The sequence below is a fragment of the Myxocyprinus asiaticus genome, chromosome 39, assembly GCF_019703515.2.
Source record: "Myxocyprinus asiaticus isolate MX2 ecotype Aquarium Trade chromosome 39, UBuf_Myxa_2, whole genome shotgun sequence".
Classification (NCBI taxonomy): domain Eukaryota; kingdom Metazoa; phylum Chordata; class Actinopteri; order Cypriniformes; family Catostomidae; genus Myxocyprinus; species Myxocyprinus asiaticus.
This window is the reverse complement of record NC_059382.1, coordinates 7177401-7189592: the sequence shown is the minus strand read 5'-3', so window position 1 is coordinate 7189592 and position 12192 is coordinate 7177401. Positions and strand designations below refer to the sequence as shown.

Sequence of the window (12192 nt, the reverse complement as noted above, 5' to 3'; positions counted from 1 at the left end):
CATCCAATAGTGTTCCTAGTTAGTGATCGATAGCAATTTGAACCAATAAGAGTGATACACGCCCATCTGCTGCGTCCAATGACGAGCCAGGAACGTTATTGCGCGCGGAAGAGGAATGTCGGATTGAGACCGAATAGAAGCGGCTCGTCGTCAGTCTTTCAGCTAAACATTGAAAGGTGAATAAGGTTTAATTTTGCGCTCATAAAGGGTAAATAACGGTCCTTTTGTTATTATTTACAGTATTGTATTATTATTAACATATTCGTGTAGGCGGAGAAGCGTTTTAATGTCGTTAATGAGGAATTTTATTGGTTTTCTGGCTAGCTAACATCAGCTGTTTATGTCATGGAAGCTGATTAGCAAAATAATACGATCATTGTTTTCAACATGTTTTCAACATTATTTTCACTTATTTTTCATACATCCTGTGTTTTTTCCTTTTCAAACGTCGTCCTATTAATTTTCAAAGTAATATGTAACTGTGAATGCAAGTGTTGTTTTCAAATATCACTTAAAGCAGTTATTAACCAAAATAATAATAATAAAATAATTGTATAACAAGCTGTGAATAACTTTAAATATAATTTAATATATTAAATCCTCAGCTGAATGAAAGTAAAGGAAGAGAATCCCTGTTGTTTGAGGAGCATTTTGGAGGTATAATGCTTCATTGTAAAATCAAGACTGAGAAAACAGGTGAGGATGCACACCAAGACCTTCACACGACAATTTGTATTCTTAGTATGTGGAATATTTTTGAGTGCAAGTTATGCTTCTTCATATTTTGGTATAGATGCAATTTGGACTAATATGTCTCTGTAGGGGCCTGGGTAGCTCAGCGAGTAAAGATGCTGACTACCACCCCTGGAGTCCCGAGTTCAAATCCAGGGCATGCTGAGTGACTCCAGCCAGGTCTCCTAAGCAACCAAATTGGCCCAGTTGCTAGGGAGGGTAGAGTCACATGGGGTAACCTCCTCGTGGTCGCTATAATGTGGTTCTCGCTCTCAGTGGGGCATGTGGTGAGTTGTGTGTCGATGCCGCGGAGAATAGCGTGAAGCCTCCACACGCGCTATGTCTCCGCAGTAACGTGCTCAACAAGCCACATGATAAGACACGTGGATTGACGGTCTCAGACCCAGAGGCAACTGAGGTTTGTCCTCCACCACCCGGATTGAGGCAAGTCACTACATCACCAGGAGGACTTAGAGTGCATTGGGAATTGGGCATTCCAAATTTGGGAGAAAAGAAAAAAATATGTCTCTGTAAATGTGAGTTTTTTTTTAATTTAACTTAATTTTTTTAGATGCTGGAACTCCTGGAGCTCGAAACCGCCTTGATGCAGTGTTGCAAGGTCTAGTTGAGAGGAGTGACAGTGAGAGGTTAGTGCGTGTTCATGTGCATAAAAGGGACAGTTCAGCTTAGAAATAAAATTCTGTGACTGTTTACTCACCCTCATGTTTTTCTAAACCAGTATGACATTCCTTCTTGCAATTAAAGTGAAGGGTTTTGAGGCTAAAATCTTGCTTAACATCTTCTTTTGTGTTCCATGGAAGAAATCATTAATATGGGTTTGGAACCACATGGTGACAGAATTCTCTCTTTAAGCATGGACATGTTAAGACTTTTCAAAATACTCTCCCATAGAAATCTCATAAATGACCTGGGGCCTCATGTATAAAACTCTGCTTAGATTTCTTCCTAAAAGTGTGCGTAAGCACAAAAGTCAGATTTTGCGTACGCACAAAAACATTCAGATTTATAAAACCGTACATATGCCAGAACCTGCGCATAGTTCCCTTAATATATCCCAACTAGCGGAAGATTGTGCGTACATGCACGTGATTCATTCCCCACCCTGTCTCCTCCCCAAAATAACCATATATGGAGTGTACAATGCCTGTTTTTACTGTGCATGTCCTCATCTACATACAATTACCTTATGCATTTCACCATCCAGACACATGATTACTGCGTTTAACGGTACGAGAAACTGTATTATAAGACTATAAATGTCACATGTGCCCAAAGGTTAGATGCTGTACCATGAAGAAACATTATTTATTAAGATATAAACTTGTTTTCAAAGAATATATCTTGAATATCCCTTGGTAAAATGTTTTATCTTTGCAGACAAATCTAACCTAAGCCATTTTGCTTCTCAGAAAACCTTTTAAATCGTTTTAAGGGTGTTTTTATTGAGAAGTTAAATATTTAGTACTGGAAACAAAATGAAAATTATTAAAATTCTTTATGCAGCATTGTCTGATATCATCGGACAACTAAGATTTTTATATTTGACTGGTATTTTATATATATATATATATATATATATATATATATATATATATATATATATAAAACAGCTGAACGGCAAATTTACTTTTCATAATGTTTTTATTAGACTAGAACGGGGGTCTCATTGTGATGAGAGTCGGGATGAAGTGGAGCAGGCAGCACATTTGATGCATATTTTATATGCATTGCTGTACCTGTTTGCAGCTGTACAATACTGTTTCTAATGAGACATGTCTCTCCAATGATTTGTCCGACTACTGAATGTGGCCAGCAGTGCCTGTCTTATAGCTACTGTCCGTTTTACCGAGCCATTTCACGTCAGAGTCCAGTGCGCATCGCATTACAGGTCATCTTTATCTAAATGCTGAACTTATCTCAGTACGTGATTGTAATAGAACAGAAAATATCTCAAACTAAGAAATCTTCGCTGTCATTTTTAGTTACTGTATGTTCCTTCTCTACGATGACACGGGAAAGTTCTCCAAATGCAGCACATCCCAAACCAATATTTCCCTTTTACAGCTTATATTGGAATGCCTTTTTAATTAGTTACATACAAATAATATAGCCTTCTTCTGGCTTAACGATTACTTCTGTTTCAAATGCTTAACTACTTAGTTTATTTAATTCTAAATGTGAATTAAATATAAATCAGAGTTTATAATCAATCTGTTCAGTTCTTTATTTGTCCAGCTGGAGTCGCCAATTCACACACATTAGTAGAAGAGTGCGTACGCACAGTCAAGAGTGTCCGGATGGTGCGCACATATTTACGCCAAGTTTATTTTTTATAAATCACGATATGTTCATGGGAAACTGCTTACGCACATTTAAATGCCCATTTTGTGCGTACGCAATGTTTATACATTGTGCCTTTTTGTTGTCACTTTTTATTTGACATTTGTGATTGCATTTGGATTGAGCAATGGAACAGTCTCTGGTTGCATAATTCATTTTGACTATGCTGAAATAGCACTTCCTTTAACAGTATCCTTACCAGATGTGAAATGCTTTCAGTATTAAGTATTTCTTTAATCACAGTAAAAGAGAAAATGCTGCTCAACGCACACAAAAACAGCCAATCAGAACATATATGATGTTTTTATTTACAGCTGTGTGAAGTAGGATTTTAGACCGATGGGATTTCACTGTAGAATGTTATGGTCCATCACATTTTATAACAGTAATACTGCAGTTTTCATATAGTAATCATAATTTTACTATATATTGTAACCATGACAGTAACAATGTTGATTTTGTGGTTTACTACAAATACCATGATTAAACTATGGTAACTATTGTAAAACCATGATTTTTATTAAGGGCAAACCTGTTGAAGTGTTTGCCAAATAGAGTATTCTTTGGATTTTTAAGTAGATTTTTTTTTTTTCTGAACATGGCAAATACTGAACCGTGAACCTAAAACCGTGAACCTAAAAACCTAAAAACGCTAGGACTCAAGATTGCGCCGAGTATGGCTGCTGCGTTGCGAGCTCCGACACAACATAGTAATGTTTTGTTTTTGTTCACAATTCTTATGCTTTTTGTATTGGATGTTGTCTGCCTTATTGCCTACGACAGACAAACACTTTTGGACATTGGTTCCGCAATTTCACACGTAGACCGGACTTCAAATTCCTCAATGCCGACCCGCTGTTTACAAACACGCAAGCGGAGCCCTTTGTCTGGGCAGCACGGCCGCGGAAACGCAGGAGGAAAAGGGGAAACAGAGCCGGCGTTCTCATCAGAGTTAGACGCCGCGCAAATCGACCCAGTTCAGTCTCTGGATGACAAAATGTTATCTCTGGATGTTCAGTCTCTGGATAACAAGCTCTGCGAGCTGAAAGCGCGGATCTCTTTCCAACGAGATGAGGGACTGCTGCATTATCTGCTTTACAGAAACTTGGATGTCTGCGGAGATTCCAGACTCAGCCATTGAACCCGCGGGGTTCTCCGTGCACCGAGCAGACAGAGCGAAAGACCTCTCAGGTAAAAGCAGAGGTGGTGGTGTATGTTTTATGATCAACAAATCCTGGTGTGATCAGAGGAACGTACATTCTATCAAGTCTTTCTGCTCTCCTGATCTGGAAATTCTCATGCTTCTGTGTCGACCATTCTGGCTACCGAGGGAATTCACAGCGGCATTATCACAGCTGTGTACATTCCCCCACAAGCCGACACAGACCGGGCACTCAAGGAACTGTATGGGACTATAAGTGAGCAGGAAACCGCGCACCCTGAGGCCGCGTTCATTGTGACCGGGGACTTTAATAAAGCCAGTTTAAAATCAGTCGCACCAAAATATCACCAGCACATTAATTTCAACACACGAGGGGACCGGGTTTTGGACCATTGCTACTCTCCCTTCCGGGATGGCTACAAATCCCTCCCCCGCCCACCATTTGGCAAATCGGACCACTCTTCCATTCTGCTTCTGCCCGCTTACAGGCAGAAACTGAAACAGGAAGCACCCACCCTCAGAACGATCCAGTGCTGGTCGGACCAATCAGATTCTACGCTACAAGACTGTTTTGATCACACGGACTGGGAGATGTTCCGGTCCGCCTCTGATGATGACATCGAGCTTTACGCTGATAGCGTAATGTGTTTCATCAGAAAGTGCGTAGAGGATGTGGTTCCGACCAGAACAATACGGATCTATCCGAATCAGAAACCATGGATAAATAGCGATGTTCGCGCGGCACTTAATGTGCGGACCTCCGCTTTTAATTCCGGGAACGCGGAGGAGCATAAACAAGCCAGTTATGCCCTCCGAAAAACTATCAGAACCGCAAAACATCAGTACAGGAGCAAGATTGAAGGACAGTTTAACACCACCAACTCTAGAAGCATGTGGCAGGGAATTAACATCATCACGGACTTTAAAGGGAATAAAAACTCCACCATGAACACCGCTGCCTCTCTCCCGGATGAGCTAAATACTTCTTATGCTCGTTTTGAGGAAAATAACACTGCTCTCACGGCCGAAGCTACAGAGGTTAGTTCACTCTCCGTCTCTGTAGTGGATGTAACCCGATCCTTCCGATGGGTGAATATCCGCAAAGCCGCGGGCCCAGACGGCATTCCGGGCCGCGTCATCGGAGCGTGCACGAACCAGCTGGCTGGTGTTTTTACGGACATTTTCAACCTTTCCCTCTCTTTGTCTGTAGTCCCCACATGCTTTAAAACATCCACCATTGTGCCTGTTCCAAAGCAATCAAAAATAATTTGCTTAAATGACTGGCGTCCTGTTGCTCTGACCCCCATCATCAGCAAATGCTTTGAGAGACTAATCAGAGATTATATCTGCTCTGTGCTGCCTCTCTCTCTCTTGACCCACTGCAGTTTGCTTACCGCAACAACCGCTCCACTGATGATGCCATTGCATCTACAATACACACTGCTCTCTCCCACCTGGAAAAAAAGAACACTTATGTGAGAATGCTGTTTGTAGACTACAGCTCAGCATTCAACACCATAGTGCCCTCCAAGCTAGATGAGAAACTCCGGGCTCTGGGCTTAAACAGCTCGCTGTGCAGCTGGATCCTGGACTTCCTGTCAAGCAGACGCCAGGTGGTTAGAATAGGCAGCAACATCTCATCACTGACCCTCAACACTGGAGCCCCGCAGGGCTGTGTTCTCAGCCCACTACTGTATTCCTTGTACACACATGACTGTGTTCTCCTGCATCTCCGCCTGGTACGGCAATAGCACCGCCCACAACCGCAAAGCACTGCAAAGGGTGGTGCGAACTGCCAGACACATCATCGGAGGTGAGCTTCCCTCCCTCCAGGAAATATATACAAGGCGGTGTGTGAAAAAAGCTCAGAGGATCATCAGAGACTCCAGCCACCCGAGCCATGGGCTGTTCTCACTGCTACCATCAGGCAGGCGGTATCGCAGCATCAGGACCCGCACCAGCCGACTCCATGACAGCTTCTTCCCCCAAGCAATCAGACTTCTGAACTCTTGATCTCCGATGATCAAAATACATCAGCACTGCACTTTATTACCCTTACTTTATTACCCTTACTCTTATATCTCACACTGGACTGTCATAAATTATATTAATATTATATTATATTCTCTCTTAACATCTGACTATCAACCGACAGCCTGAATGTCAATACAGTACAATACTGTACATTCTATATTTACTACTATATATACTTTTTTTTTATATATATATATTTTTATTTTTATTGAATAATGTGTATCTATATAGTGCGCATTGTATACTGTACAGTGTATGTTATTATTTGTATACTGTTGAGTGTAATTATGTGTATATCAGATGTTTAAATTGTGCTGTGTTAATTTGATGTTATTGTAAATTGGTATATGTCTCATCACTGTCACGACTGCTGTGTTGATCGGAACTGCACCCAAGAATTTCACACACCATTGCACTTGTGTATATGGCTGTGTGACAATAAAGTGATTTGATTTTGAAACAAACCGAACCATGAAAAATTTGAACCGTTACACCCCTATTGTATATGAAGCACAAATGCACCTTAAGAAATATGACAGTTTTTATGACAATTAATCGTATTAGCCCTAAAACATACAATTGTCATATAATCGCAATTGTTTGTTTGACAGTTAATTGTCAGCCAAATTTCAGAATCGTGACAGCCCTAATTGACCTTAAATTACCACTTCTACTATGATGTTGTATCCTGTGTAGTGCGAGAGCCCAACAAATTAGCACACCAGTGTCATAGAGTTACCAAATATAGTAAGAAGAACATACAAACATTTTTATCTGCTTTTCCAGAACCTTTGGAAATTATTTGGAATCTGTTCTTGACTTTTCTCAGAAATCAGGAGTAAATAAGATATAGGACAACAGGAAGTGTTTAGGAAATGTGGCCAACTGAAACATAATGGCCTTTTAAGGCATCTCAAGGATCTCTAGTTCCACTGTGCTCAGACTGATACTTTGATTCTTTGTTACAGCCCATCATTTATGTTAATCTGATTTCAATCTAATGGTCTTGTTAACTGCTATAATTACAATGATTACATTTCTTCTCAGAACCGGAACTACTCTTAAAGCATCTTTTCATAGCAAGTTAGGTACATTAAAGCTAAAGCAGACATGCTTGTATTTGCTTTCAGATGTTCTCAGATAACGTTGATATTGATTCAGAAAAGGGAAATTTGTCTGAGAAATGTGTCTGAGTAATTATTGTAAATAAACAAATTAAAACTGGCATGTGAATAATCTTCTTTGCTCTCTTTTCTGGTCCAGAGAGCAAAATGAAGAGGATGCTGGAAAAATGGCAGCAGACTCTTTGAGCAAGTATGCACTTATCTTTGCATGACTAACATAAACACATCACCCTGTCAGAAAACTGTAGACAAGTTTTTAAAGACATGTAAGGTAAAAAAAAATTGTAGTCAAGTTTTTAAAGACATTTAAAGTCAAAAATTGTTAAGACGATGACTACCACACCTGGAGTCACAAGGTCGAATCCAGGGCGTGCTGAGTGACTCCAGTCAAAATTCCTAAGCAACCAATTGGCCCCGGTTGCTTGGGTGGATAGAGTCACGTTGTGGTCGCTATAATGTGGTTCTCGCTCTCGGTGGGGCGCGTGGAGAGTTGTGTGTGGATGCCGCGGAGAATAGCGTGAAGCCGCCACCCGGGTTGAGGTCTCCACAGCAATGCGCTCAACAAGCCACGTGATAAGATGTGCGGATTGACGGTCTCAGACGTGGAGGCAACTGAGATTCGTCCTCCGCCACCCGGATTGAGGCGAGTCACTACGCCACCACGAGGACTTAGAGCACATTGGGAACTGGGCATGCCAAATTGGGGAGAAAAGGGGAGAAAATCCCGCCCCTCCAAAAAGGAAAAAAAATAATAATTTAACAATTCTGTGTAATGCAGATTATTTTTTTTCTTACTCTCCTTTCTCTTTAACAGGGATTTGTCACCTTCCTCTGCTGGGAAAAGGCAAGCAAAATCTTCTCTGACCTTTATTTTATTTTTAGTGGATGAGACAATGTCGGTTTTGTTTAATAACCACATTAATAACTATTGAAAGTAGTCCAGCAATACATTTTATAGCCTGAAAGACGTCATTGATTAAATCAGCCCTTGAAAACATGAAGAATGCTTCATGTCATATTACTAAAATAAGTACTGTATTACACACTACCAAGCTCTGTGTGAGCCTTTTTACGAACTTGGACATATCTGGGAATTTTAAAATTGTGTTTTCTAGGCCTGGATCAATCATGAGAGTTAATAAAATCCTAAAAGTACTGGACATTTTTATAGTGAATTTAATTTTCTTTTTGCTCTAAAATATTTCATCAATTATATATTGCTCTTTAGTTCTGGTATATGAGAGTAAAACCTGCCGCAAGCCATAGTGATGTCCGATTTCTGAGTGAATTGTTCTATTGAGTCAGTTCTTTTCAATGAATTGGTCAAATGGTTCAAAAATTGGGCTGAATGATTCATTAACAAATTAGTCTGAATTTGAATAATTTTTGAAAATCCTTGTCCAGTAATCACAAACGACTGGGAAGGACTATGACATGTTATTGGTCAAAAATTTGGGGGGAACCCTGTAAGACCCTTTATCATTTGAAGCATGCTTTGTAAAAATTTACACTACCCAATCCTAACAAAACAGCAGATATTCAAAGTTTATTTTAAGATTAAATTAAGACTTTCTAATGTTTCAATGACCTTTCACCACTGAATTACTGCTTAGGAAGAATATATAAAAATTTAAAAAAAATCACAGGTTTGGCAAAGATTGTAAGAACTTTAAATGCACCATTGCCTCTCACAGACCATCATCACGATTCCCACAACATAGAAGGAAGAAGCGCAAAGAGATGGATGATAGCCTGGCTGAAACCAACCAGCACAAACAAAGTAAGAGCCAAAAGATTAAATATATGTGAGACTGAACACCTATGTAATAACAAAAGTAAAGAGCAAATAGCGAAGTATATGTACAATATGTCTTGACAATTTTGGATCTTAAGGATCTTACCATTTCTAAGAAACACTGTGGGTTTATTTCCAATCTATTGTCAAATCAGTGAAAAAGAACTTTAGACAAGTTTTTATCTCAAGCCCAGTTTTTGAGAATTAAATTCATATTTTAGTTTTTTTTTTTTTTTTTTTTTTACTTCCCGTTTTCTTAATGCCACATGTCACTTTTTTTCAATCAGATGCTTATGTCATCAAGTTATTTGACCGTAGTGTGGACTTGGCACAGTTCAGCACCACCACTCCACTCTACCCTATCTGTCGGGCATGGATGAGAAACAACCCCACTGTGCGAGAGAAAACTGCCCCCAGTCCCCCTCACAGCTCTGGAGAGGACGAGGTCAGACCCACTACTCATACTGCAATGATTTGAAATGCTCTTCAGCATTGGCCACTGACCTGATCATTCAGCTTGTTGTCATAACTCTGTTTTATTCCAGACTGGAACTGGTCATGGAAATGTAGTGTGTTGATTTTCTCTGATGGTGATGCCCAAATATGGAAGGCACAGATAATCATGCCAAGATAACCATGCCAATGAACAAAATATATTGATGTTATTACATATTTACTGGTTACTGGTTAACCAGTGTTAGTGTTAATTGGTGTTGCACTATTCTTATACTAAAACATCTTAAAATGTTTTTAAAACAGTGTGATACTTGTTTACTTTAATGTTTATTCCAATGCTCAAAAGTTGCCCCATAGAACCCATTGAAAGTGCAGTATTGAAAAAGTGCTTTTTTGTTGTTTTTGTTTTGTTTTTATAAATTGTGGGATTGGCCTATTTTTCTTTGGAAACTGACAGGATGCCACAGGTGCTATTAATAGAGCTTAACTCCTAATTGACCTAGAACATTCCTTTTAAGGCACAGTTAGCTCTCCCTTTACCTCTCTTAGCTGAGGTTTATTTTTGAAGCAAACAAAGCATAAAACATGTCTCGGCTCAATGCAACGTATGTTATATAATAACCTTTTAATTGTGAGGATATCATAAAAACAAATTTGTTGTTGGTTGCTAAATAAGCTGCTACATTTCTGCTTCAATTTCCCCTCTGAATTCATTTACCCAGTGGAGAGAGAAATTCAACTTGTTTTTCTTTGAATTTGCCCAGATGGCTCCTGTATGCATTGAGGATCATCCTTGCCTCCACCGATTTATAAAATAGTTCCAGTTCATGCAATGAGAAGTATCACAATAAGGGGAAAATGTTGAGAAAAATGAAGCAATTGTTTCAAGTTCTGTTTGATTCTCATTCTTTCAGATGACTGACATGTTGAACGGCAAAGGTCAGAACGTGTACAGACTTCCTCCACCTGTTTCCTGCTCGGTCAATTCTGCTGGTGAGCTGGTTAATCTCAGAATTCCTCCTGTAGAGAAACCCGCAGAGAGCCAGGTGAGTTGACTGCAGTCTACAGGAAATGCGTATCTTTCTTTAATAATCTGTAATTGTATCTAAACACCTCTTTTTTGACAAAGTGTTAAATGGAGAGGAGATAAAGTTGCTTCTAAACTGACAGCACTTATGCTTATCTCTTAAAGGGATAGCTCACCCAAAATGAAAGTTCTGTCATCATTTACTCACCTTAATGTTGTTCCAAGCCTGTATGACTTTGTTCCATGAAACACAAAAGAAGATATTAGGCAAAATATTTGTCTCAGTCACCATTCACTTTCATTACATCTTTTCTCCGTAAAGTTAAAGTGAATATGTACTGCAGCAATTGCTGTGGCAACATTCTGCACACCATTTTATGTTTCACATAAGAAAATCATTAGGGTGAGTAAATGATAACCAAATGTTTATTTTTGGGTGAACTAACCCTTTAATCATGCATTTCTCATATCCATATCAAATTGTGCTTTTCTGCTCTTAAACATCTTTTTCTTTCTTTGTCAGTCTGTAGACTCTGCAGCAGGGGCATCACCTCTTATCTTCAGTCACATCAAACGCTGGAAGAAAATTAGACAGAAGTATGAGTTCTTCTTTATGATATATCATATTTGTTTTTTAATTGGTGATTGATAAAAGTGTTATTATTGGCATTGGATATGCCATGCCAATGGATATTTACAAGTTAAATCATCACATATATGTTACTTTTGATTCACATGTGTTTTAGGTGGAAGGAGGCCTCCAATAAAAACCAGCTAAGATACAGCGAGAGCATAAAAATTCTTAAGGAAATGTATGAACGTTAGTTCACGCATCATCACTAGGTCATCTGAACAAATACTGTGTTAAGAGACAAACAAAGACACTCAAATAGTCTGGTATGAAGCCTTAAGTGATTAAAATAGTTCAAGCAAAATTGTGAATTGATAACTGAACTAAAACTATATGTGTGTGAGCAATTGTTTTTTGTAATCTCTTTGTTTTTCTCTTGAAATAACTCTGCAGTACTGACCTAAAGAGTAATTTAATGTTTTGGTTATATTGAATAAAATAATATTCATGAATTTAAATGACTGTGTTTATGACAGTTCTTGGCTTTTTCCATTACGACTTGCCTGCTCAGTATGTTCCTTTCTTGACTGTTATCTACCCACTGTTTCCTCTCTGTGAGGTGCCATTATAGTAGAGATGAGAACTTAGAGTTTGTTTGTAGGCTAAGTAAACACAGAAATTAATTGCATGGGTAATGCATTTTGACAATGCATTCGATGAAAAACATTTATGGAAAGGATCCAGTCATGCCATCATGAAACATACACGTGTTTAGATTGCTTGTGTGCTTTAATTTTGTGTATGTCCAAGCCACAGAAACAGATACCATTCATGCATCTTTGAGGCAATGCTGAACGAAATGAGCTTTTGTATTTAAAAAATTGTAAGTGCCTTACTATAACCCGATATTTTATTTTTATATTTTTATTT

The 12192-nt window shown here is 38.9% G+C and overlaps 1 protein-coding gene and 1 long non-coding RNA gene across 3 annotated transcripts; one reads left to right on the top strand and one right to left on the bottom strand.

Annotated features, from left to right (window-relative positions):
• The first annotated feature begins 82 nt into the window (after nucleotides 1-82).
• Nucleotides 83-11721, top strand: lin37 (lin-37 DREAM MuvB core complex component). Of its 2 annotated transcripts, none has more exons than XM_051679167.1 (10): nucleotides 83-176; nucleotides 606-696; nucleotides 1304-1379; nucleotides 7553-7603; nucleotides 8228-8257; nucleotides 9108-9193; nucleotides 9496-9653; nucleotides 10579-10710; nucleotides 11215-11288; nucleotides 11438-11717. In XM_051679167.1, the coding sequence occupies exons 2-10, from the start codon at nucleotides 663-665 to the stop codon at nucleotides 11514-11516; spliced, it is 720 nt and encodes a 239-aa protein (XP_051535127.1). In that variant the 5' UTR covers nucleotides 83-176; nucleotides 606-662; the 3' UTR covers nucleotides 11517-11717. The 2 variants fall into 2 exon arrangements, with proteins under 2 accessions (XP_051535127.1, XP_051535128.1); XM_051679168.1 differs by having other exon boundaries at nucleotides 142-208; nucleotides 11438-11721.
• LOC127429866 (uncharacterized) lies at nucleotides 10271-11268 on the bottom strand. The gene is made up of 3 exons (XR_007895364.1): nucleotides 11138-11268; nucleotides 10900-10925; nucleotides 10271-10684 (listed from the first exon to the last, which is right to left on the bottom strand). It is a non-coding gene; the product is annotated as an uncharacterized LOC127429866 (long non-coding RNA).
• Nucleotides 11722-12192: the final 471 nt, after the last annotated feature.